Genomic DNA, 26,753 nt, shown 5'->3' with positions numbered 1-26,753 from the left:
CTATTACCTGGAACTCTTTACTTTAATATTTATTGAGTTTTTGTTTGTGCATGCAACCAAAATTATTGTGTATGTTGACTTATGACTTTTTTACAACCAGAAAGATAGAAAAAGAAAACAGAAGCAAACAAAATAAACAGATAACAAAAACAAAACAGCCATGGTTACAAGTGTCCATTATCGAAGAAGGGCGTATACAAATCCAGTATCTTGAAATTTACATATCAGTTAGTCCGTAAGCATTTTCCACTGTGTCATAAATCATCCATTTCTTCCATTTACTAACAAAAACATTTTCTCTCACTCTAAGCTGATAAGTCATTTTTTCCATATTATAAATTAGTAGGGGGTTCAGTCTTATACCAATTTCTTGTTATTGCCTTCTTGCTTGTGATCAATAATATCTTGGTTAAATATCTATCATTGTCAATGACACAATCATTTATATTTCCAAGGTACATAACTTTGCATTCCTTAGGTATTGCATATCCCAGAATGTCTTTAATTGTAACATGCACATTTTCCCAAAAGGAGTGTAATTTATGACATTCCCAAAAAATGTGTGTGTGGTTTGCCTCTCTATTCCCACATATCCGCCAACATGATTGTTGTGAACCAGTTTGTTTACTCTTTATTTTAGGTGTAATGAAGTAGCGGGTTAGATTTTTCCCTCCAAACTCCTTCCATGTTCTTGAATTTGTAGTGGTGTGTTATGTTTCGCACATGCTGAGCCATTCTTCCGTTGTAATGTCAATGTTCAGTTCCCTCTCCCATTTAGCCTTAATGTACATAGTAGAGGAAGCTTTACAGTCTCTTAGATTTTGGTATAGCACCGAGATTGCCTTGAATCTTGTCCCACTGTATGTCTGCATCATTACATCAAGCACTCCATTCAAGGTTTTTGAGTTTTGTATTTCCTTTATAAAATAATCCCTCAACTGTAAATATCTAAAGAAATCCTCATTTTCTAATCCATATCTCTCTTTCAAATCCTGAAAACTCATTATATTTCCATTCTTGATTATTGTACACATTGCTGTGATTCCCTTTCTCTCCCAATTTCTGAAGTTTTGGTCACTCAAACTTGGTTTAAATCTATCATCATAAGCAAACCAGCTCAACAATCTCACTTCCCTTTCTAATTTCTACTGTTTAATTAGATCAAACCAAATATTCAGTGTGTGGGAACTTATTGGATCTATTGAGTCTTGTAATGCCTTTACTAGTTTAGTATTACCAATTAGGGACTGGACTGGAATGTCTGCTACAGTCATCTCAATATCTTTCCACTTTGCACTATAGTCTTACCTGGAACTCTTTCTGATGTTGTGTTATGAATTTCATAGCCTGTATGATCAGAAACAGTTTAATGTATTGGATAGCTGCAGGGAAAACCTTTTTCAAGCACTATCACACGTACACTAGCATGTAAATACTATGTCTCGATAATAAACAGATTTATTTCCATGTGGTTTGGCCAGCTATGTCAGCCAATTAAAAGAACAATCTGTTAAACACAGTGCTGTATTGAAAAGTTACTGTCCATGCTTGCTATGCATGTTTGCTGTTACAGAATCGCTAATCAGAATTGACCCCAAAAAATCTGATCGGTGGATCCCTAGTCTTTTGAAATCTGTTTTCAAAATAATTTTGTTGTTTTGTTTTTTATAATAGCCTACTTGAAATGCTTCCTATTTGGAAATATGAACACGTTCTGTTGCCTTTGCACAATAGAGTAAAAGCTAAGAGTAAAAGATTGATCCTTTACCAACTGAAGTCTATTCATTGCACCATGCACCAAAAGAACAGTTTTTACAAAGACAAGGACAAATACAGATTTCTTTACAAAATTTATTGCCACCAATACAGACTGATTGAACAGTACAGATGTTACCCATCAATGTGACAACATGTATGGTCGATTATATCACCACATTCATTCCACCACCTGTGGTTTTCATCGCATTTGGTTTGTAACTGTAATTTGCATAGTATCATTAGCTGTTAATGTTAATGTATCGACCGGGGGGGGTTTGAATTGGATTTACCTGATGTTTTGTTCTTGTCTTCGACATTTGGACATAGCAAATGGTAAATTTTAGCTTAATGTGCCTAATAATCCCCTATGTGCGTCTTTGAGAGGACCTCCGTCTTCATCTTGGGCAGGACGACCGAGCCAACATGATGCAGGGTTGCACAACAAACTCCGACTTGGGACGAGTTTAGCAAGCTCCTGTTGAGAAGAGAAAGAGGGAACAAGGGTCAGATCAGTTTTCATGAAAGAGAAGCTTAACCATTTACACAGGATATTTAGGCTAAAATGTCTAAATACTTTATTAGCATTTGTCCTGCCTGTCCTCAAAAAATAAATCCATTCAAGGGAGCTCATGTACAAATTAGGATTCAAAGCAGGGATTGTTTTTTTCAATTATTGTCACACACTGTGGAGCTAAATTACTTTCCTGTGCTCCCACATTAAAGTTATCAATACATGTCAGTGATCATCCTAAGGACACATTAATTTTTGTTATATCAATTATCAGTTTACTGTGGTTTTAGACCCTTGCACTCCTTACTATAATTGTAATTTTGGCAATCCGAGAACTGAAAGTTATACTTCTCTTGCACTCATTGTAAGTCACTCTGAATAAGAAAATCCCTAAATCCCTAAAAATGTGAAGGCAAGTGGAGGTTTCTGGTCACCGCTTGTCTATTTATCTAGCGGAGCGTGAAAGTCCGGGTGCGTACCGGACTGCAGCACGGGCTGGAACTGTCCGGCCATGCAGATCTCCTCCTGCTTCTGGCGGACGGCCCTCTGGATGGGAGGGGGCAGGCCGCGGGGGTTGCGGGAGAAGATCAGGGCGTAGCCGTCGTCGCAGCTTCCGTCGTCCTTCACGGTGCGGCAGGCGTAAGTGATGGCGTAGTTATCGTAGTCTGTGTCAATGACCCAGTAGTTGTCACCTGGGAGGGGCAGAGAGGAAAGAAATTAGTCCTGTGTGTGTGATGTGTGTGTGTGTGTGTGTGCATGTGTCAGTGAAGAGGCTTACCGCCGCTGGACAGGTAGCTGGCCAGTCCCTGGTAGTTCATGAACATCTTGCCGGGGGTGGTGGGGTCAGGCACTGAGTACTGGGCGGCCATGTCAGCACACACAACCCAGAATCTAGACGGGCAAGTAGAAAAAAACTCATTCACAATCCCATTTTCCAGCACAAGGGGAAGCAGGAATAGATGCTAAATTACTTTCTAAATCGCTAAATTCATCTTAGGAAACTGATTTCCCTCTGTATGTTATTCTTAGACACATTGAATTGCGCTCATCAAGCGCTCACCCGAACAGAGTGACCCGGCCCCTGGAGGAGGCCACCATGGAGCCGTCGTCCCCAACGGTGTATTCAGCAGAGATGTTGTCCTGCAGGAACAAACCCTCAGGATCCTTCTTCTGCAGAGCGTACCACTTTCCCGCATACTGTAAGCCAGAACAACACAAGTTAGAAAGACCAATATAGCGCTTCTCATTTCATCCATACAATATGGATAATGTAAAAATATGTCTAATGGTATAATAGATATATTTGTGTACTCACTCTTGCAGGGTCAAAGTCCTGTTTGACTGTGAAGCTGTCCACCACGCAGGAGGAGGCCAGGCTCTGCTCCACGCAGGCCAGGAAAGCCAGCACCACCGCATACATTTGGAAGTCCATTCTGGGCAAAAGCCAAAGCAAGCACACTTTAATTTACCTGATAGGGTTAATATTCATTTTTTTAAATTTACAAGTACTGGTCAATGTTGATTTTCCCACTATCAAACTCTGAAAACAGACTTAGTTCATTTCAGCCCAACTGTTCTGGTACTTATTTACAGCAGTAGATCTATTCATTTAAGTTATTCATCTTGCAAAATCTCTTCGAATCGTTAAAAATGGCTACTCTTCCTACTAAAAAGTTCCCCAGTTCCCCGTGGAGCAGCAGCACCTTACCTGAAGCGTAGAATGAGGCTGTGAGCTGCAGAAGGTTTCAATCCAGAGCAGAAAAGTCCCGACTGTGGTGAGCAGACGGCGTGTCAGCCTTTATATACCAGAGGCACAGACGAGCTCACTTATTTTCACTGCTTCAACCTAAATACAGGGTTTAAATCTACCTCTAATCCAGTTAACAAAATCCCCGCCGTAAGCTGATGAACCCTTGCATACAGCAGCATATACAGTAGGCTTTATGTAATTGTTAGCAGGGCTGCATAATGGCATAAAGGCAGATGTCCAGGGTAAAGGCCTGACCTGAGCCTCGGGCCGAGCGGCCACAGTCAAGTGTTTACATGATACAACAGGAGTATTTTAGGCACCTGGGTTACGTGGAAACGTAATTTAATTAATTTGAGGCTTACTGTAAGGACGCCAGATTTGTAGACTCATTCTTTCTGTTTCCTCGATATACAGTATACCTGCTCAGAGGGTAATGTAATATACAGTGTAGGTAAAGAAGAGCTATGAGATGGGATGGTAGTAGGATTTGGAGTTTGTTTACTGTGCGTTAAGTGTCTATCAAACCAGCCCTCTGCCTCATGTATGTGGTATATCTTCAGATAAAATGTTGCATTATCTCAGGCAGGGTTGGGGCCATTCATGAATTGAATTGAGAATGCATGGTAAATTCCAATTCAGTTCCTGGAGTTGGAATTGGAATTGCACCCAGCTCTAAGGAAACGGAAATGTGAATTGAATTCCATAAAATTCCATGAAGATCCACTTCTAAGAGAGGTTGTCTTGACTTGATAAACATTATGAATCAAACATTATGAATCAAACATTATGAATCAAATAAAAGACCGTTCAAATCAAATACATTCAATCATAATGTATGTCGTACGATTACAAGTTCTGCATCAAATACCACCTGAAACATCCCTTTAACATTTTATGATATTCAGTATTGATAATATATAACACTACGTGTAGTCTCAGATATGTGGTAAGACAAAACAAAAAAAAATACACAAAAAAAATGAGATGTAAGATTAATATCAACACCATGTATGGCCTGCAAACACCTGACAGGAAAATCTCACTGATGTGTTGTTATCCCAACAGAGCCTCAGCTGTTTCTGTCGGCTGTCAGTTGGTTAAGTAACTTACTGTTATCTTGTCCCTAAATGCTGCCGCAGCTTCCACCTGTAATCCCAGACAAAACGTTCAGAAGGCGGCTGAAGCGTATTAGAGGAATGTTGACATCGGTTTTGCGCCAGCATGCATGACACCGTGTTATCAGCACCAGGGTGGGGAGTGTTACTTTCCAAAAAGTAATCCATCAGATTGCTAATTAGCTCCTTCAAATTGCAGTATCATAAAGTAATTTGCTTAGTTACTCAAGATCTGTCATCAGTATCATCTTTTCCATCATTTCTTAAAGCTTATTTTTAGACTTTTACGTGATGTATTTTTTTTACCATTGTTTTTACCCTCTATTCTTATTTCTTTTTTAATTCATTGTATGAGTTTGATGTTTGTTTTTGTCAAAACACTTACAAAATTGACAGAATATGGAATATGAAGTCGAAATTTTTAATATTTATTCCAACTTGGACATTTGTATCTTAAACATAACTATCTTCTACAACCTTGAATATATTGTCATTATGTGTAAATATTTGTATCTAAGCTCACAAAAAAGCATTTTCTTCATTCAAACATTTTACTGAGCAATACAACAAGTATTCTCCTATTGTACAAGTCTGTGATCTGATTTTTGGAGTAACTATATCTTATTAAATTGAACAATTTTTGTCAGATCCGATCACCGTAATCACCTTACATGTAATTCTCCACTGCCCACCCCTGATCAGGCCACCTTATCAGGTATTCCTGTACAATACAGTAGGTGTGAGCTAAGTAAAGCCGAGCAGCGTGTTAATGCGTCCAGCTATATTTTTAGGTTGCGCTAGCATTGTTGTTGCTCTATATATAACCAGAAGATATTAGCTTTGGCTTCTGTGCCTTAAGATCCTCGGCTGTTCAGCGCTGTCAAAACAAATATCCTGACCTGTTGCAGAAAGAGAGCGTCTCAACAGAATTAACTCTGCTCTAATCTGAAAACAAAAGATAGGTTTAACTGATCCTCTTGTGGACGCGCCCTTCCTCAAGTTCTCACAACTTTCAACAATCCAGCCATGTCAGACCAGTGATTTCTGGATACCAGCAGGGCAGATTGCGTAACAAAAGGATTTTCCTCAGAGGAAGGAGGCAAGGATACACACACCCCCCTACACATTTTTAATTTCAAAAATACTTTTTTCCCTATGCCTTGTTTTCTTGTTTGATTCTTCTTTGATTTTAAGATTTGAGTTGGTGTTCAGTATGATGAATGCTGATGACCGTGAGGCAGTATGACTGTCAGCAAGGCCATTGGTTCAATCCGGGGTCCCTGAAGGGGTTCCAGGCATTCCCAGCAAAACTAGGAATAGTTAAATGTCAGTTATTTCACTCCGTAGAAGTCTGCACAATGTATGCGGATGACTGTTTAGATCAGAGGTTTCACTGTTCCCACACTATAGTCAGTTTTAACATTTTATTGAGTCATATTTGACCACAAAAATATTCCCAGATGTCATTACTTGGAAAATCTGAAATTGGAATCTGTGGTCTAATGCCCATTTTTCTGGGTATCCTTCACATGAAAAAGTTTGGAAATCACTCAACAGGGCTATATTGCTCTTAAAATTATTCTACACAACAAATACCACAATGTGAAGGGACAGGGGGTCTACAGCTACATCTAAAATGTTCAGCCATACTTCAATGTGCATTTTCAAAATCTATCCTATGTAGTAACCCGGCAAGGTAAGGAAATTGACTGAGATAGCCTATACCTAGACACAAGTGCCATAACTCAATCTACACATGGGTATTATTCAAAGTTTAAGTATATGATGCATTTCCCATAAGTGTTTTGAGGATTCATCCCGTGATCACCATTATATCACCAAGTTACTTAACTTCTTTACAGGCCAGCCAGAACTTTATAACAAACACTGTCAAACAGTAGGAGTTACAATTTTGACCTATAATTATAGCGCCCTCATTTGGCCAAGCAGTGTACTTTTATTAAACACTGGATCATCATGCAAAGACGCATCATCCCTTCATCAAAAGCAGACCAGTGATGTTTGTTTACTTTTATAGCACCCCCATCAGGCCAATAAGTGTATTTTCTTTACATGTTGGAACACAGTGTGAAGATGCACCATCCCTCCCAAGTTTAGTCAAAATCAGGTATCATCTGAAATATCACGTTTGACAGATGGACACAGCTGACCCATAATATACTGTAGGTGGTGATTTCTAGAGTGCCGTAATGCTGACACTTCTTGTTCAACATGATGTATTTTAGTTAAAGAAGTGCTAGCCATTTCCCTATAGGTTTCTATGAGGAATGCCAACAAGTCACTTATGGACAAAAATAAAAAAAACTTTTCTCCAATGTGGTGACTATCTGATGAATGAAAAATTAACCAACTAAATTGCAAAATGACAAGGTATCCCTTTAATATTACATCTCTGACCTGTGCAGTAACTAACTGACAATAATGCATTGACTTAAATTGGCGGGAGGAACACTGGATATTATATATAACCAAGTGTCACACACAGGTAAACAAAAGACAGAAACTTCAGTGACTGTTTAGTTCTGTATTTATATGACATTACTTTAAGTACAAACATGAACTTAATAACTTAGAGTGCAGCTGCATTTTGCGATATTACAATGCTTCAAAGTCAAACAAGCCATTATTTCACACATTTATGTAACTAACTGTATCTGGCGGTCCAGACAAAGTGTGGGTATCTGAGGTAAGAGTGAACATATCCACAGAACGGGAGTGGTGGACAGGTTGTGACCCAATTTTGACCTTGTTGCACCCAAGTAAGGAAGGGAAGGTTGATGTGGAGATCCTCACATGACAGACCACCTCATCTCCAGGGCTTTATTTCAGAATGGTGTCTTCACTTGCTGTAAAGACAAAGGAAAACAATCAGTCGTGCAGCATATAGATCTGTGCATATGAAAGGTGGGATGTGAGACTGATTGATTGACTTGTGTCAATATGTCTGATGAGGCTACCTTCTGCTAGCTGCTTGGCAATGCGCTCCTTCTCCTCCCGGATCTTTTTCTCCTCCTCCTCCACCCTCCTCTCCTCAGCAGCAATAGGCTTCAGCTCATCTGAGGGGGGAGCGAGTGAAGGGTTTCATTTCAAAAACTAACATTTGTTATAGAAAAAAAAATGCTACCCGATATTCATTGCTTGCTCAACAGGGTTAGGGAAAATAGTTGAGTATGCATCTTCTTTTCCAGCCCTGCTTCACATATAACACTCATTCACACCTGGGAGCTGCCCAGTACAACCAGCTCCACTGGAACTGTTGGGGCAAGTGCCTTGCTCAAGGGTAAGTCAGTGGTGGTTGTTGAGGGAGCAGAGCGATCTGTCTGCTTTTCTAACCTTTAAACTACTGCTGCCCCCACAACTCAAGATAGATAATGAATGACATTCCATAGTTTTATTTTCATCTGTCATTTTGTGAAAGTCATTTTTCCAATAGTAGACCTCTGATTTTTTTTAAAACAAATAACATTAGGTATGCACACTGTACTTATGCACATCTATGAAATCAAAGCTGCTACTATAATTAAAGTAAGTTGGTCTCAGTTACAATAAAGGACATTGTGTACAATGACAAATATCACGAATATCTCACCATATCTCCTTTTACCATAGATGATGCCAGCAATTAGAGCTGAATACCTTGCTGTCTGTAATTGAAAAAACGGCGCCAATTAATGCCAGTCAAATAATCTTTACTTAGTATGGAATGACTATTGATTGCTACAGTGTTAGCTAGCCCCGATACCACTCCATGCAAAAGTCTGTTAATTTAATGTGGCATTCGTTATCGGCAAAAGAACACATCTCATAAAATGTGATTGAAAAGTTTTTCTGAATTGTTAGGAGCCACTCTTTAGTTCGGCATATAAAGTATCAACCAAGGAGCATTTAGTTCAATAAAATATCAACTTTAAAAACTGGTTCACCTGTTAATCCCAGTCCTCTTCCACCAAAAACACGCCGTAGTGGGCGGTAGAGATCAGAATAAATAAATTGTAAAAGTTTAAATGTTATTAATTCAGGTCCTTATTGATGGGTTTTATATTTGCCGAATTGAAGAGTGAGTCCATGTGGTCCGTAAAAGGTCTTAAGTTAGGTAATGTTTTATGAGGAGCGTAGGATTTTAAATGCCAGATTTCTTAATGGAGTTTGGCGTGACATTTTCTGCATGCAAAAGTGTGTTAGCTACCAACGTTAACGGTGTTATTCAGTCTATGCATCTTGCAAATTCAACAAAGTTATGCCTCCGTATATAACGTGGCCATATCTTACCACATAACGTCACTAACATTTAATAATGTAGCAGAGTTATTTTTGTTTGGCCTTCATTTGCCTGCTGCATGCATCTGTCTTGCTAGCTAACGTTAGCAGGTTAGCATTCGCTAGGTAGCTGGTAAACAAATAGAAACACGAGGGAAATTTCACAAAAAAACATATGTAACCAAATGGAAAGTATGTTCAACAATACAAACCTTGATCAAGGGCGACACTGCTACTGGAGGAACCATTGTCTTACAGAAAGTAGTCTGTGGCTCGCAGCTAGCAGAGGTCACTTTACTGCCGCTGAGGAGTGTGGGACTGGGACAGCTGTGACGTCTTCATGTACGTCTTCTCGTGCTGCATTCAAGTTCCACGGGGAAAGCTGCGAAATACAAGCTTCATACTATAACATATAGCTAACCTTTGTGTCAAGTACAAAATACCATTCACATCAGATTTCGGGTAGTTAATACTACCTGGAAACTTCTGGTCGCCGATAGACCCCGATGTTCTTACTTTACTTTTCTTGATTAATGTTGTAGCACTTTTTCTCCTAGCACTCTGAACTATCTGGATACTTACCCTATTGATGCTTGAGGAATGTTCACTTATTTTACAGTTCCACTAACTAACTGTAAGGTGCTCTGGGTGTGAGCGTCTGCTAAATGCCTAAATTGTAATTGTATTCATTTCAAATAAAACAAACAAAATTAACAAATTTCACATAAACATTTTGTGATCACAACTCTTAAAATGCCACAGCAGGTTTTGTCTGTGGGTGACATTGCAATAGTTTGTTATAAAACATATGTACATGTACATTATACATTACTCAGTGGATGTGTGTTAAGTGTGAAACGGCTCATCAGGATGAACCAAACTTGCTTTTATGTTTTTCCCATAGGACCTGAATGCAGCATCAGTGATGATTCTTCTGTACTATTTTTAAAATCACTAGCTAGAAAATGTGTGGTTATTTCTCGATAGCATGTTGTATTGCTGTATAGCAGCATATTCCTTAATAGTGAGATGAGTCAAAGTGTTCACAGAGCAGCACAGCAGAGTTGAAAATGAGCAGTTTGTTCCACTGGGAGCAAAAGGCTTTCTGCAGGACCTGATCCCTCCAGAAGAGGTCAGTAGAGATCTGTGCAGATGAACAGGCCTGTGCTGGCCTGCCATTACCCCACATGAAGTTGTATTCATTCAATGACGAGAATCTTTTCATGAGCAGTACAGTATTTATTTAAAACAGTAAAGTATCTTATACATGTAGACTATTGGATGATGCATACAAACACCTAAAAAGCAGCACCAGTGTTTGGAGCTTTAGTACCCTTTGTGAGCCACTGGAGGTTCCCATTGTGTACGTTCTACACATTTAAAATGCAAGGGAACTAGTGTTGTTTGCTGAGATGCACAGGTTTTAGGGGCTAAGTTGTCTCTGAGCAGCGTGACTTCCAAATCTATCATGTATATTAGCTCAGCAAAGAGTTCCAGGAATTATGAGAGCTGTGATTGCAATATTAATGGCTATTTCATCCTTTCTCTAGAATAAATATCTTGCAAATAACATTAGAGTTTGTTCATAAAACCCTTTATCCAACCAGAGAGGTGTTGGCAATATTGTATATTTTAATATTTTACTGTGAGAGTCAAATTCAGTGGGACTGTGGGCTCATTAGTCCATACTCTTAAATGTAGTATGGTAAATCATAATGTCATATAAAACTTTATTCCATGTTTGTTTAAAAAAAACAACACACATTTTAAATAGAAAACAAGGGCATGTGCCCCCAATAAAATATTAAGAAATTAGAAAACAATGAAACAAAACATTGTGCTTGATTGCTCCATAGGTCAAGAGCAGGGCTAAACATAATCTGTGGATATTTCTTTCATTTGTTCTTGTAGTTCTCATTGAAAATCAGTGGGAAATCTGTACATGTGTTTCTTTTTTATGCTTCTGACCATTCACTAACATAAAATCATGGTTTTGTGTAGGCCTGTACAAAAGCAAATGTTTTAGGAATCCACAGATCAAGCAGTTATAAAATCCCTCAAGTCAGGTAAGCAATCAGTGTGAGTGAGAGCTGCTGCCTCCACAACACAGGTTGACGCTTCTGGCCGTCCTCTTGGCAAACCTCACCTTGCCTCGCTTCTTCATGTTGGCTGTGTATTCGTTGGACTTGAGTTTAGAGTAATAGTCTGAGAACTTGTTGAAGAGGATGGATATGGGCAGGCCGTTGAGGATGATCCCAAAAGAGATGCAGATGAAAGCGAAGAGGCGGCCCAGTACGGTCTCTGGGTAGACGTCCCCGTATCCCACTGTGGAGATGCTGACCTGCAGGGGGGAAGGAGAGCAGCCGTTGGTCTGGAGCATAAGACATTTTCAGTGAAAGTCTTATTTAGTATACCTTATAATCAGGGTTAGATCCATATAGTGGTTTGATGATATTATAAACATCATAACTCGGTTAGGATAACCTGGGTACCTGAGAAACATTAAGATGCCAGGTTAATGTCGCGTTCACCTCATATTGGATTTACCGAAAATGCGAGCTGCAGACTGGACGTTTTTTGTAGTAGTGATTGTAATAATACTAAAAAATCTGCTGCAGTTAGTTTATTGTTGATTTTAAATTCCTAAATAAAAGTGATTTTGGATGTGTGCGTTCCAACGAGTTAAACATTTTACAAGGTTGCAGCAACAAGATGTCATCCCGTTCTTCCACCTCTTCCCACATGACATGAACGCAGCATGATTCCCATGTTAAACGGGTTACTGTGGCATGGAAACATCTCACTCCTTTCTCTTTTGGTTTGTCTGTGCAAACTCAGACTCGCACAGCATTATGGGTACATTCTGATGTCAACAGTACTTACTACTGGGATCATTGTTTCTTTCCTCTGTATTAGAAGTAACCTCCTATTGCTCAGTCAAAGAGTGAGGGGGAATATTCTGTTAACTGGTTTATTCATTGGGAGACTCAATCGCAAGGTATCAAAGGTTCCCATAAACAGCTCAACCTGAATGAGACTTTAACCAGTGTGAGGCCAATAGCCAGGTTACTCTGCCATGTAAAACTAGCCAGTGCCATGTAAAACTAGCCAGTGGCTAGCCAGTGAATAAACCAATAAGCATACTTAAACAACATACAGTATATACTAACATACATTTCATACTTTTTTGCAGTCCCACCAGCTCCCACCCCCCTCTTTGATTGAGTAATAGCAGATTACTTCTAATACACGGGAAAGAAATGATGGTCCCAAAACTAATCATTGTGATCTTGAGGCTCCTGATGTTAAACCTGATGTTACAGGCAATTATTCTTTTCTTGATTGACATCAAACCATATTTGTGCAGACGGTGAAAACCTAAAGTGAAAGCAGTGAGATGTTTCCATGCCACAGTAGTCAGTTTAATATGGGAGTCTTCCATCTTAACCAGGTTTGTGAACAAGAGGAGAGATATATGCACATCCCAATAAAAATGGAGATACATGATTGATGGGTTGAAAACTTGTAAAATAGCTGAATAAATATGTGGGAGCATTGGAAGAAGTGTGCGGTTTCAATGGAGACTTTTAGTGTCCCATGATGGTCTAAATGCTGTTTCAGAGGCTTTTCCACCTTGGCAAGTACACCATTCTGGAGGAAACACTGAATACTTGCATTTTTTGTAGATTTTTGGCATGAAAATGGTCAAATGATCTTTTATATTGCTGTTGCACCCCCCTAAAATGGAGGATTTGAGAGTGACTAGAGACAAACAGGTATACATGTGTCTGTACAGTCACACATTTTGGTACTGCAATACTTGTCAGGACACACACACACACACACACACACACACACACACACACACACACACACTGTGAGGTGACAGTCAGCAGTGGAGCTGGCCTATATGTGTTTTTGTGCCAGGTATTCTTGTAGTGTAATCTAATAGCATTATAGAGTCGAGACACCATTCAGAGGCCATGCAACCATTTAAGTAATTAAAGCAGCAGGACACCTAACTTAAATAGGTGACTTAGGTTTGTCCTTAAGTGAGTAATTGATTTATTCAAGGTTCAATTATACTTAACAGGTAATTAAGTATAGTTGATAGATTACCAAGGGGAACACTGAAGTGATGAATGAGGACCTGCACTTACACCTAATTTGAAGACTCATATTTCATGCGATTGGGTTTGTCTATTGCTGCTGTATATCTTCTGCCTGGGGTATATTGTTCCTTTTTTGCGAATTTAGTCTTGTCCTCTTGGTCTTTAACACTATTAGCTTTTACAAGGGTGTAAACACAATGTAAGTACAAAGAGAACAGATGTAATTGTTTGTACTTACATTCTGCTGTCATACACTTGTAAGTACTTGTGTGTTAGGGAGATTTCCATTAAATACTTGTGTAGGCTACATGCTGTACATAACTTAATACAGAGGTTAATACAGTGGAATGAGGCCATTATATAAGTATAACCAAAACCTTATATATGTTGGCAGTGAGTGGAGTAAAATAACTCTGTATTTTGAGTTACATGAGGATATGAAATTTGCTGAAAAAGCTTATGTTTGATCTACCATCCTCCCATTTAAGCCTAGACAGAAAATGATCTAGTCAAATATTCTTTGCTGGATTTTTAAAGACTAATGTAAGAATGGATGACTGTAAGTAATAGTGAACCAGCAAATAGCACAAGATGGTGCACTTGAAACTTTTACACGTATACACGTACACGTATGATATTTTGATCGTTGAAAAATATTCAGATAATAAGACAGAGATATATACTGTGGAGCTGTCAAAGATGGTACATACTCTGTCCAAAGAGTGAACCGTTAAAAAGATAGATCAATAGATTGTGTAGGTGACTTACAGCTGCCCACCACCATGCGTGAGGGATGCTGGTGAAGTTGGTCTGCGGCATGTCATGCTCCACAGTGTAAACCATGGCAGAGAAGCTGAAGATGCCCATGGCAATGAAGAGGAAGAGGCAGCCCACTTGCTGGTAGCACTGACGCAGAGTGAAGCCGAACGCCCGCAGGCCGGTCGAGTGTCGCGCCAGCTTCAAGATACGAAAGATTCGCATCAGTCTCATGATCCGCAGCACTTGCCCCAGCTTCCCCACCTGCCCCACGGCCTGCATGTCAGCCTCGTGTTTCACGTAGTTCTCCTGATTATCAAAGACCTCCAGGACCAGCTGTAGATACTGAGGCAGGATGGCGATCAGGTCCACGGTGTTGAGCACGCTCCTGCTAAAGGATTTGATGTCGGGCGTGGACACCAGACGTAGCAGATACTCCATGGTGAAGAAGGCGATGCACATGGACTCCACGTATTCACAGTAGGTCTTCCCGCTGAGGTGACCAGTGACGGTTTTATACTGCATCTCCTCCACCGTGTTGAGAGTCATGGCCACCAGGGAGATCAGGACGAACAGGCTGGAGGCCACCGCCATCAGCTTGGCCAGGACGGAGGAAAAGGGCTTCTCCATCAGGTTCCAGATGGTTCGGCGATTCTGGCCCATGAACATGTCTTGGAAGAGCTCCTCGTTCTCCTCGATCTCCACCTCGGCCTCCAGCTCCCTCTGGATCTTCAGCTGCTCGTTCAGCTCGTCCTGCCTCTCCTCGAAGGAGATGCGGCAGCAGCGGTGGGTGTTCTTGATCCTCACCCCCCAGTAGTTGATCTCCTCCAGGAAGTTGCGGGGGCACAACTCGTCCTTGATCCACAGCACGCCGGTCCTGTAGAAGTTGAAGATGCTGTGGAAGACATCCGGGTCCCTGTCGAAAAAGAACTCATTGTTGGTCACAGTGTAGTCGTCACACAGGTCCAGCTTCATGTTGTGGTCTGTGTAGGTGGCGAGTCGCCCTATTCTGGTCTTGGGGTACTTGGCAGCCATCCTGTAGGCGATCTGGTAGGGCTTCCCCCCTACATTGATGTTGATCATATAGTTTTTCTTGGAGGGTGAAGCCTGTTTGAAAGGGCTGTGCACCATAGTGTCCTCTTCCTCATCTTCATACTCGGCGTAGATATCGTAGATGTCCCTGCTCAGCTCCTGCATGGAGTTCCATGTCTTGACGCAGCTGTCCTTGGCAAACGGAACGACGCTATCCTCTGAGGGTCTTCGAGTGACGTCTGTCCCGGTGACTTTGTAGTTGGGGAAGAGGCTCTGTCTCCTGTTCAACAGGTTGAGCATCTTGCTCCCCATGTTGATGCCCCAGACTACACAGCAGACAGCACGCTCAGACCTGCCAGCATTACTGCCGTCTAATACCCCCTTCACTTAACCATGGAGGACATGAGCAGGATGCCTCATGGCCCCATTAATGTTGCTGACTGAGAGGATCCTTGTGCTTACAGGACATCTAAATACCATTATCCCCTGCTGAGCTCCCTGGCTGGCGTGACGTTGGGCACGAGGCATATCTCAAGGAATGCCCCTTGTGATTTCACCCCCTTTAAATCTGAAAAATACTGGATGATGTGGACGTAGTGCTGAGACTATGTGATTGCTGTTTAAAAACAACAATCAATATTGTTTTCCTCGCATCCATCTATGAATGCATAGGCACTGCGCCCTTAGTCATTAATCTGTTTGCAATCCCCATAGATTATTCAAAGGAAGTCATATTGGAAAGCTATGATTGGAAAATACCACTGCGCATCTTGTACTGTCATGTTCTCTGAGCAACACCACAACACCATGTGATGTTTTTTTGTTGAAATATTACAAAATATTGAATGGTTTTCATTTCAGTGAAAATCAATTTAAGGAAGAAGGTTCTGCACACTTAGATCCATGCAAGTTTCTTTAATAAATCAAGTGCCAAGCTTTCGGTCACAAGACCTTCATCAGGGCAAAAAAAGTGAAAATCAATTTAAAATTTTTACTATGTTTACATCATCTATCAGTATGTATTGTATTGTAAGACCCCCATAGTGAAGGAGAACAAAGGGGGTGGATACATAAAAGAGGATAAAGGCTTTAGCCTACTTCCTGATTGGGAGGGGCGGGGTATGTGTGTGTGTGTGTGTGTGTGTGTGTGGCGGGAGGGGGGGGTGGGGGGTGCAAACATGAACTGAGTCAAGGCCACAGACTCTTGGAAATAATCTTCTGTTGATCATGTCGGAACTACAGAGACATCAGTTGTAAAGCTGTGATATATAGAGTACATATTGTGACACACTGACTTACAGTAACTAACAAGTAGCAGTGATTAAAAAAGATGGGATTTTTATTCAAAACAAGTCATCTATTGAACATAACTTTGCTTGGCATTGAATCCTCTTATCGGACATCAGATTATTGTCCTGCTGATTAACATGGCTGCCTGACCAGCAGGGCCATTCTGCAACACCATTGGCTAATAAAATTATTAACCACATATTTACTTTTATTTACTCATTCTTGTGCCAACCACAGCTGATTCATTAAAACAATGAAGGATTTAGCTTGTTAAAGCAGTGACATTTAAATAGAGCTACCAGATTAAGCTAGTCTTGTTAGTGTAGTGTGTCATAAGATTGACTTATGAACTGAGCTTGTCATGCAAACCACATGGGCACACTGGATGGAAGAGGCCAAAATGAAAGATGGAAATCTAAACGCTGCATTTGGAAATGGACTAATTTAATTTTAAGAGCATAGGCAGCTAAAATTGTCAGATCTTCCTGCTCATTAAGAACTGGCAATAGCATTACACGTATCTTCCAACAGTGAGGGAGAATTTCCACTTAGAGCAATCTTCCCATTAAAACCTAATGAAAAGGATCAAAATCATTGTATAATAATGTAAAAAAAAAAAGGTTTATGATGGTTTATGGTGTTTGTGATGGAAGATCAGCGTGCTGCAATTATTGCAAGTTAGCTGCTGATCTTTTCAATATTTTCCGCTGCTTTTGACCTTTCCTCTATAAGGTCTAACAGAGTGTAACAGATTCAAAGTTCAGTCTCTCTGAAAACAGTGGGTGTCTAGTGTAATGTGTGTCTAAATGGGCATCCATGGCCTAAGTAGGCCTATGCAATGTATTCCTAAAGATGCTTGGGGCGTCTAATGAGCTTCTAAATCCAAGTGCATCTAATAAAAGTTGTTTTATCATCTCAGGAGAACGGACAGGGGGCTAACAGGCAGTAGATCTAATTTGGTTCCACATTTGTTGTTGTTTTAATCCCAGTTTTGGTCGTGGCCCAGGCAACAGGGTTACAACTACTCTCTAACTTAGGTACTTCATTGTGATGAAAGTGCTAGTTTGAAATATTGGTTTGGCTAAAATGCAAGGTGCCCGAAAAGTCTTACAGATGAGATTGAGATTGAGCCAAGTCATTAGCATATCAATTATGCTTTCTGTAGATACCTGAAGGAAAAGATACCTGATTCCAGACTTTTTCAACATCCTGTACACTGGATTTAGAATGAATACTGGGGGAAAGACTGTCTCATACCATGTACGTCCAGTGTTGTAGGTTTGAATCCAGGTAATGACCTTTGTGGCCTGTCAACCCCCCTGCCCATCTCCCCAGTCACTCTTCACTGCATATCATCAAGTAAAGCAGAAATGCCTTAAAAAGAATCTAACGACAGAATGGATGTCTCCGAGCATACTTGGCATTTAACTGGGATTAATGTCATCTACTCTCAAGGTCTCTCGCTTCCCGTCAGTGACTATTGTCTGCAAGATTCACGGGTCAAATTTAGTAAAGTCTCTTCAAAGCTGCTTAGTAAACCAAGAATGTAGGTTATAATCATCATCCACAGATAATTATGTGGATACAGTGGGAGTCACAAAGAGTGTGTGGCATCTGGCTGTAATCCCTCCTGTTGCATACATTCTCTAGTATTTACAACTATTGTAGAAAACCCAAATAGAATGTTCCTCACACGAAAAGCATGCACTCATCCTGGCCTTTCTGATGTGCTTATACACATAAAAGTTATGATCAAAATAATTTGACATTGGGCACATAAACCAAGTCAGGTCCGTCCCTACTTTTATGTCTGAGAGACAAGAGAAAGACAGGGAGCAGAGATGGTACAAAAATATAAAATGTATCTAGATACAAAATACAAATAAATGACCATTAAATGTATCAAAATAAATTACAAGTTACTGGTGTGAGCAAATGTATTTAATTAAAATACATGTAATTTGTATTTTCAAATACAAAAATGCATACATTGAAACATGAACATTTAATCTATACATTATAATTGACATGTGTCTTTAGGTGTCCATTTGACAACTGGTAATAAATCAAGCATGAAGACCCAAACAGGTGCCTTGCATAAAGGAAAAAGGAAAAGGAAAGAAACACTAAACTTACATTTTACTTAGTTTTTCCTCTGAACATGTTTAATTAGCATATATTTTTTACAAGTCACTGTTTACTGTTTTTTGTGTTTCTTTTTAGTTGGTTTTAAGTATAAGTTGTGCAACTACTTTTCCTTAAATTTCAACAGCAAATCACTGTTTACCCTCTTTAGGTTTCTTTTTAGTTGCTTTTGAGTACAACTAATTTTGACTCATGTAGTCACTCCCAGCTGGCACATGCATCAAGCATGTCATGTGACACATGTCCATAGGAACAGTCAAAATAGGGCTGCATCTCAAAACCTATGGAAATCTAAATATTGGAACTCCCCGTTAATTTAGTCTTACATATTCTAAACAAATAATTAATATAAATTACAAAATACTAGTACATAAAATTTAATGTAATTTTTAAAGATGCAATAAGCTACATTTTCGGACCACTAGATGGTGACAGAAACTGCAACACATTTGTAAATAACACACAGCAAAGCCACTGGACTATGGAGGCCTACCAAGGACAAACATTTCATCGTAATCGGCGACCTGTCGATCACTGGACAGGCGACCTGTCAATCACTGGATAGGCGACCTGTCAATCACTTGGAAAACAACCCCATTTTATAAGTGTAATATCCCGTTAATGACGCAATTATTTTGAAAATTGCCATATGGATGCATATTAGAAGAAGTGAAATTAGCTACTGAGACCAAAACCTCTTGTCGAAAAAAATGTATTGATTTTATATTTTGAGTGAGAAGTTGGGTTGTGGTCCCATTGACTTGCATGGAGTTGGGCTGGATTTGGAGGCTTTTTGGAGCCAGCATCTAGCAGACATTAGAAGAATTGCAGCGTTCAGCCACTTCCTTATTGGCTTCAAAATTCACCCGTGGTTTTGGCCGCTTGGTACCTACGGAGACGTCTGGGCAGTTAGTCTTGCTCTGACAGATCTTTCTCCCGCTGAAGGTTACGTGTGCCACAATGACAAGTGAAGAGGTGGGTAACAAGTTTACTCGCTCGCCATCTACTCTGCCATTATGAGAATTTTTTTCAGGAATGGGAGGGAGAGAGCTCCGCTATAAAACAGCGAGGGAGGAGCCAAGCTAGTTTTAAAAAAATGAAAAGCTACTGAATGGGCCGGGAGGAGCATCGTTCCGGAGCGGAATTTGACAACAGCTTTAGAAAAGAGGTGAAAACAGCAACACAGTCTCCAACACGGTCTAAGGGGGCAAAGGAGCGCAAAGCAGCGCAAAGCGCAGCGCAAGTGTCATTGCTAGTTTCCAACCGACGCAGTTGTCATTTTCACGCCCAGCGCCCACGTTGTTTAAATAGCAAATGTACCTGCACCCATCTTTGCGCCCATGGGCGTGTTGGTCTTAAAATGAGGTGTGGTCAGGCGCATTGTTGGCGCATTGCTATCTTGAGGCAGCGGAAAGCGATTGCGCCATTGACCAACAAGAACCTGGTCTAAAGTCAATGGCGCAGTATTTTCCTGCTATTTAAAGGGCGCATTACTCTCTCTCTCTCTCTCTCTCTCTCTCTCTCTCTAACACACACACACACACACAACGTTAACATGTAAAATAGTAAAGGCCTTTTCAGAATCACGTCCCCAAAAGGATTTAATGGACAGAGCTCATTATATATCTACAAATATTTCACATTTAGCAAATGTTATCAATACTGGTTATTTCCTATGATTTAACACTATATAACACTGTAAGATAGGCTGTAGGAAACGTGAGCTGAGCGCTGCGTAATGGCGCATTCCAAGGATTCCATGCAGTAAATTCACGATGATTGAAAGAGCCTGTCATGTTTTTTTTAAATACCTTATAGTTCGTTATTGTTTTATCATTTAATTGCTCAGTTCTTTGTGCCGTTTTGTTGCTCAAGCATGTTTGGCAATGTGCCTGCAATATTTAATATATTGAAGTAATGGCTACGCCTCCGTTTCCCCGTATATATTGTATCTAAACGGAGGCGTAGCCATTACTTCAATATATTAAATATACACAGATGCTGATTTCGTTGCGATGTTTTTTTTTTTCCAAAGATGAAGTTTTGAGCTAGGCTGTGGTGTTTTTCCCTATAGGCTACATTAGGTTACTGATGCGGTCTGTTGGTCTTTGCTTGGCTGCAGAAGCCTGTAGTCCAGACAAAAGCTGAGTGATCCGCCATTTAAATAGCAATGCGTCAAGGTGCAAGCGCACCTGGCTTTTAAAGGGAATGAGAGATGACACTCTGATTGGTTGAGTTCATGTTACGCCCAAAACACACCTATGATTAATTAAGGAACTTAGTACAACCCCTTTGTGCCATGCGCCTTACGGGGCTTTCACGCCAGAAGCGGCAATGCGCATATTTTGCGCGAGGTAGAGCGCAAGCTGGAATCTCGGTAGGCTACAGAAACATATTTTCGCCTTTCCAGATGCACTAGCGGAGTCACCAGCAGTTTATTAAACAATTTCAACAGCCTATGGGTTCGTTTTCTGTAAATAGTCCATTTGAAATGGTGTAGATAGATTTACTAATGACATGAATAATGTGCTACGTTAATGCTTTCACGTCTTAACATTGTTCAAAGCAGCTGAAATAATTCAACAATGATGCTATCTAGGCTTCTTTCGAATATGTAAATAACGCAATATATTTTTTCTAACTTGGTATCCCCATCCTTTCGGATATTATCTACCATGGCTATGACTTTTTGGCCAGGTTCCAATATGTTTTTAATGTAGAGTTATTTTCTTTGGTGCTCCGGCGCCTACAAAACCTCCGCCTCCTGTAAATGTTGGAATGCCATTGGACGCGCCTCGTAGAGGTCAGCGTATTTGGGGGTTAAAGTTCAATATAGTTGAACTTTGGGCGCAAAACCTGGCGAAATATCAAGGTGGTGCGCGTCGCTTTCGGCTGCGCAGCTGTTTAGGAGAGCGCTGCCGTGTCCTTCAGTGAAAACAATGACTTTGCTCTGCGCAATGCCGCGATTGCGCGTTTGGTGTGAAAGCCCGGTTACTTTGTGCCCAGATTATGCGCTGTTTATCTAGCAAAAGTGGACTTGGACACGCCCTAAATGCACTTGCGCCATGCACTTTAGACCATGCGCTACAGATCGTTTAAATAGGGCCCCATGTGTGGATATTGGTTTATATCGTTATGTTTCAATGAAATCTCCACAAAGCACACATTACTTTCTTCTTGCTCTCGTTGTCTGCTCTTTCCAGCAGATGGAGGTATCATATTTACTGGCAGAAAGACAACCTATACCCTGAAACGGCGAGCTCCGTTGCTAGCTTCTTGCTGCTAACAAGCAGTCCAAACGCCACTCTGTGAAAACAATATGGCGACCAAACAACGTATTTACATTCACAGCCTGGAAAGCAGCAGCACCACACCATTTCCACTTAGTGGATAGTCTTCTACAAAACTCTACCCAGCTCCATGTGCAGTTGTTTACAATCTGACCTGGCCATCTGCAAAACTAGATCACGCCACCAGTAACGCACTTTCACCCAAAAAAAAATTATTCTGTCATTTCCAGATTAGTGAAAGTGTGCGTAATGGCAGAACTTTGTCATGAAATCAGAACTTATTTTAATTTATGTACAACTTTTTCATTTACTCTCAACTGCCCGGTTCCATAACATTTAATCCAGCAATAGTAGGCTACCAAAACTGTTCCATGTGTGATTGTGTGAAATTGCCGCTGTCAATGACAAATAAAATGTAGGCAGTACTGAAATAGGACACAATATAGTGGCTGGAATAATTTCAGTATTCCACTCTGCTTTTAGTTTTCTCAAATCCCATTATCCTTTCCGTGGATTTAATTATATGCTGCCCTCATATCTTGAGTCAACCTCCTTGGACCCCCCTCCTCCCCTTGTTTTCTTTCATCCTGTGAATTCATGCCTGGGCAATACACTCACACTGTGTCCAGCTGCTCGCTGCTGACCGTCGCCAAATCTTGGTGTCTTGCTTGTGCTTAGGCCTTTGCTAACACCAAGTCATGGATACAACTTTTGACTCTCATGCTATGCTGCTGAGAACCAGGATGTTTAGGTCCAGATTGTAGCCTCTGGCAGACAGGTGTATGTAGAAAGTTACATATAACTGGTGACTTGTAAAAGCAGGTAGCTTTTTCAACAATGCTTATTAATAGTAATGTTATTGCATAACTCCAAATTACAGTAATGCTTTACCCTCAACACTGGCAATACCAATCTTTGACCTTCTGTGTCAGTTCACAGCACAATGCAGAGAATCAGCAGTTTAAAGCAATCAGTGGGCTTCACTGTTCACCTCACCAAGGCTCACACACACACACACAAACCTGTTAACACCGAAGAACAGTATTTTTAACACCACTTCTATTTTAGAATAGATGTATCCTAAACGTGTGCTTGCTAGTATTTGTTGCAGTGAATCTGAAACAAAGATACTCAATAGTAGGAAATATAATATGAATCAGAAATAATACACCGGTACAGATCGAATTTGGACTTGTATCTTACTTTTTTTCTTGACCTCAGTGGGGATAGCGGTCGAAGCCTCATCAGCCGGGTCAGTGGGAGTGGAAGCGCCGTCAGCTGGGACAGTGGTAGCAGTCGTAGTAGTCTTGTCAACTGGGACAGAGGTAGTGGAAGCCTTGTCAACTTTGACACTAGTGACTGGAGCTCTGTCATCAGGTTCAGTGGCTGATGTGCTGTCATGACAGAAAGCCTTCATGGCCAGGAAGGAGTCTTTCACACTGCAAGTATGACAATCAATCAATTAATCCATCAATCAATACATCAATCAATCAATCCTATCATCCTTCCCTCCATCCATCAATCAAGCACCTGTCCAACCATTTGCTTTGTCTGTTAACACCTACACACACAACAGACACACACACAGACACACACACCTTGAGTGTGGAAGGGTGCTACATAGGAAGGAGCGGGCAATGGGTCGGGGGAGTGAGTTTGATCCCAGCATCAACGAGTTCTTCCATTTTGTCGGTGAACCCTAGATGAGCGCCGGTGGGAGAAAGGAGAGGGAAGAAGCAGAGGGAGAGGGGGGAGGATGATCCGGAGGACTGGAGAGACCGGGGCCGACAGTTGTTGTCCAACGGCTCTGGCAGGTCACATGGAATATCCTGGCTCCGAGAGTGCTGCTGATAGACAGGAGGAGACTCAGAGTGGTTGACCTTGGGCTGCTGATATCGGGACTGCAGCGCATTAGGGCAGTGGGCAGATGGGAGATGAAGGGAGTAGTGAAGATTCCCCATTAGTAGTTTCACCCCTACTTTGGATGTAGGCCATCAGGTTTGAAAAGGGTTTTGCGTCCCCAGAACAGATTGAAATGATCAATAAAGTTCAGTCCTTTTGAACTGCATGATGTGGAAAGCCATGAGTTCAGAGCTAGGAGTCTGCTGAACTTGTTGATTCCTCTGTCCACTGTTGGTAGGGGACCACTGATAAAAGACTGAATCTTTAGTTGGCCAAGTCTGTCAAACAATTTCATAAAGTCCTGCTTTAGCAGTTCTGACTGCTCTCTGCAAGTATCGTTTGTCCCCACATGAACAATGATTTGATTTATTCTTGGGTGATCAGACAATATCTGGGGGATTTTATCATTGATGTAACTGACCACTGCGCCTGGGAAACAACATGTTTTCAACATCTTACCGCTAATGTCTCTGATAGCGGAGTCTCCCACGATAAGAGTGGACGGCTCGCTCGCTTGATCCAATGGGGGGCCACGGTTTAGTCCTTTGACTGAGTGAGCTTTTTTTGATCTTTCTCCCTCTGTGCGCACCATAATCCATCCTTGTTCTCTCTTGTGCAACTGGTCAGCAGTGCCCTCTTTGTCTAATTCATGCAGATATTATTACGGTTCAAACCTGTTCTCCAGTCGTAAGGTTGATGGTGACTGCAGTCTCTGATGTTTTTTTGCTTCTTTAGTTGGCCGTCTGCTGGTACAGGTGCCCGGTGTTGAATGAGCTGGCTTCCTTAGCTGTGTTCCATGCTGGACCACGGCTCTGCTTTTACCCCAAACTTGTGCCAGCAGCTAGTATTCTCTTTAGTCTCAGAGGGCTTTCCTTGTACTGGGTCAGTTTTACCAAGCTTTGGAAAAGTTATAGTATGGTTGCTAGGTTGTATCAGCTCACCGATAGGAGAAATAGTGTGTCATGAAGCTCTCCAGCTTTTTCCAATGCGAGGATCCTGGTTTCAAGTACAGTCGAAAGCAGTCCGTGCCATCTTGAAGACTCTGATCCGAGGGGAGCCGTGTGTTATCCACACACCACACTGCAGTTAGCTCTGTCCAGAAAAAAGTTTGAAAATAAGTGATCACGACCTTTCCTCACTCTAAAACCTGCAGAAATAGTCGTTAACAGGAACCCCCACTCATAGTTTTGAGCAGTGCAGCAGGAAAAACAGGAAAATATTGCCAAAAATAGATAAGCAGGCAAGAAGCAAAGCAGAGAGCGTCTGGTCGGGCAGAAAGCAGGAAGTAAAAAAAATAAATAAATAAAATAGCATTCCTAACCTGTAGGTAATTATGGTAGTACTGACCTTATGGCAGTATTAGTACTGACCTGTAGGTAGTTATGGTAGTATTAGTATTAACCTTAGGTAGGCTAGTTATGGTAGTATTAGTACCAACCTGTAGGTAGTTATAGTAGTATTACTACTGACCTGTAGGTAGTTATAGTAGTGTTAGTACTGACCTGTAGGTAGTTGTCGCAGCAGTAGCCTGGACCCCTGGGTGTCACAGTGTGGATGCAGCTATAGATGGTTCCATTCCATTTAGGTGTTCCAGTGCCAGGGCCTGGTGTTGTGCATGCTGGCTCATTGGAATGGCTGTGGAACATCTAAATGGAATGGAACCGTCATTAATGTTATTAGTTACACCTGTGTTTACCTGCTATGACACGTCAAAATGGCTGCTGTGAAAAGGGTCTATTAGACTCATTGAAGCTCTTTGTATATTTCACTTTTATTATTTTTTTCCCCAGAAAAAATCATAACACAGAATAGTTTGAATAGCTTGAATAGTGCCATCTGCTGGTCAAACTGGAAACACTTGAAAAATGAACTTGAAGCTTTCTTCCCTCTGGTCATAATAAATAATAATAATAATAAGAAGAAGAAGAACACTTAATTATTATATATTATTTTTAATACTACTAATAATAATAGCAACACTACCACTACTACTAATAACCTAATAATAATTATTATTCTAACTTTTAAAACTTTTAAACTGAAGCAAGCACACGCCCAGCTAGCGCATATTTTCTCCAGGAAATATACTTTTTTTTTTTTAAACAACTATAATATTTTAATCTGCGGTGAGGAGGTCGGATTTATGGCAGCCACGACGCCTCGCACGTTTCAACTAATTAAGAACAATTAAGGAAAACTGAGCAGAACTACATCACCACCACATCTTCAACGTATATGATTAATTAACAGTCAGATATAATTAAACCAGATGACTTTCAGGTGGTTGTGTTCCTACCAGACGCTGCTGCAGAGCCGCAACTCCATAGACAAAATAGTTTGAAGACGTCGGAAGGTTTGATGATAATCTTCCATATTTTTTTTCTTCCGTTTTCTTTTCTTTTCCTTCGCTCTCTCTCTTCCTGTCGTTCAGCAGAAGGAGGTTAAAAGCGGAACAGTTTCTGCTTCGATTCCGTTCAGACCGGCATCCTGCTGCCTCTCCTGCTCTGATAAACCTCTACCTGCTTCACAGTCTCGCTCTCACGCTCTCTCTCTGCTGCCATGTGGAACCAAAGATCTTCTGTGTTTTAGAAGATGAGTGACTCCCTAGTGGGCTACAAAACATTTGCACCATCTGTAAAACTGGATGTTTTCCATTTCCATCTGTGTTACTGTTGTGTTGTGTTGGTGTTGTGTTGTGTTTGGTGTTATATTATTATGCAAGCGCCCTCAGAGGGCCAGTCTTACCTTGTAGAGGGAGGAAACACTGACTCAGCAAGAGCGCATTGGTTCTCAGCCTCAGCCTCACCTGTTGGC

The 26,753-nt window shown here is 40.9% G+C and overlaps 3 protein-coding genes and 1 long non-coding RNA gene across 5 annotated transcripts in view; all 4 read right to left on the bottom strand.

Annotated features, from left to right (window-relative positions):
• Positions 1–26,753, bottom strand: part of vamp5 (vesicle-associated membrane protein 5) — a 198,088-nt gene that overhangs the window by 127,561 nt on the left and 43,774 nt on the right. The gene's annotated exons all lie outside the window — the stretch shown is intronic.
• On the bottom strand, positions 1,861–3,701 carry LOC139926826 (purpurin-like). The gene is made up of 5 exons (XM_071918666.2): positions 3,585–3,701; positions 3,330–3,466; positions 3,048–3,160; positions 2,749–2,961; positions 1,861–2,233 (listed from the first exon to the last, which is right to left on the bottom strand). The coding sequence occupies exons 1-5, from the start codon at positions 3,699–3,701 to the stop codon at positions 2,223–2,225; spliced, it is 591 nt and encodes a 196-aa protein (XP_071774767.1). The 3' UTR covers positions 1,861–2,222.
• LOC144539622 (uncharacterized) lies at positions 7,665–9,763 on the bottom strand. The gene is made up of 4 exons (XR_013505054.1): positions 9,625–9,763; positions 8,745–8,799; positions 8,113–8,211; positions 7,665–8,001 (listed from the first exon to the last, which is right to left on the bottom strand). It is a non-coding gene; the product is annotated as an uncharacterized LOC144539622 (long non-coding RNA).
• On the bottom strand, positions 10,637–25,665 carry LOC139926818 (potassium voltage-gated channel subfamily V member 2-like). Of its 2 annotated transcripts, XR_013505033.1 has the most exons (4): positions 25,442–25,665; positions 23,636–25,031; positions 23,241–23,476; positions 11,618–11,753 (listed from the first exon to the last, which is right to left on the bottom strand). XR_013505033.1 is itself a non-coding variant. In XM_071918659.2 (2 exons), the coding sequence occupies exons 1-2, from the start codon at positions 15,622–15,624 to the stop codon at positions 11,487–11,489; spliced, it is 1,599 nt and encodes a 532-aa protein (XP_071774760.2). In that variant the 3' UTR covers positions 10,637–11,486. The 2 variants fall into 2 exon arrangements, 1 of the variants encoding a protein (XP_071774760.2); XM_071918659.2 differs by lacking the exons at positions 23,241–23,476; positions 23,636–25,031; positions 25,442–25,665 and adding an exon at positions 14,293–15,624 and having other exon boundaries at positions 10,637–11,753.

The sequence above is a fragment of the Centroberyx gerrardi genome, chromosome 8 (assembly GCF_048128805.1).
Source record: "Centroberyx gerrardi isolate f3 chromosome 8, fCenGer3.hap1.cur.20231027, whole genome shotgun sequence".
NCBI classification, from domain to species: Eukaryota; Metazoa; Chordata; class Actinopteri; order Beryciformes; family Berycidae; genus Centroberyx; species Centroberyx gerrardi.
This window is presented reverse-complemented; position numbering and strand designations above follow the sequence as displayed.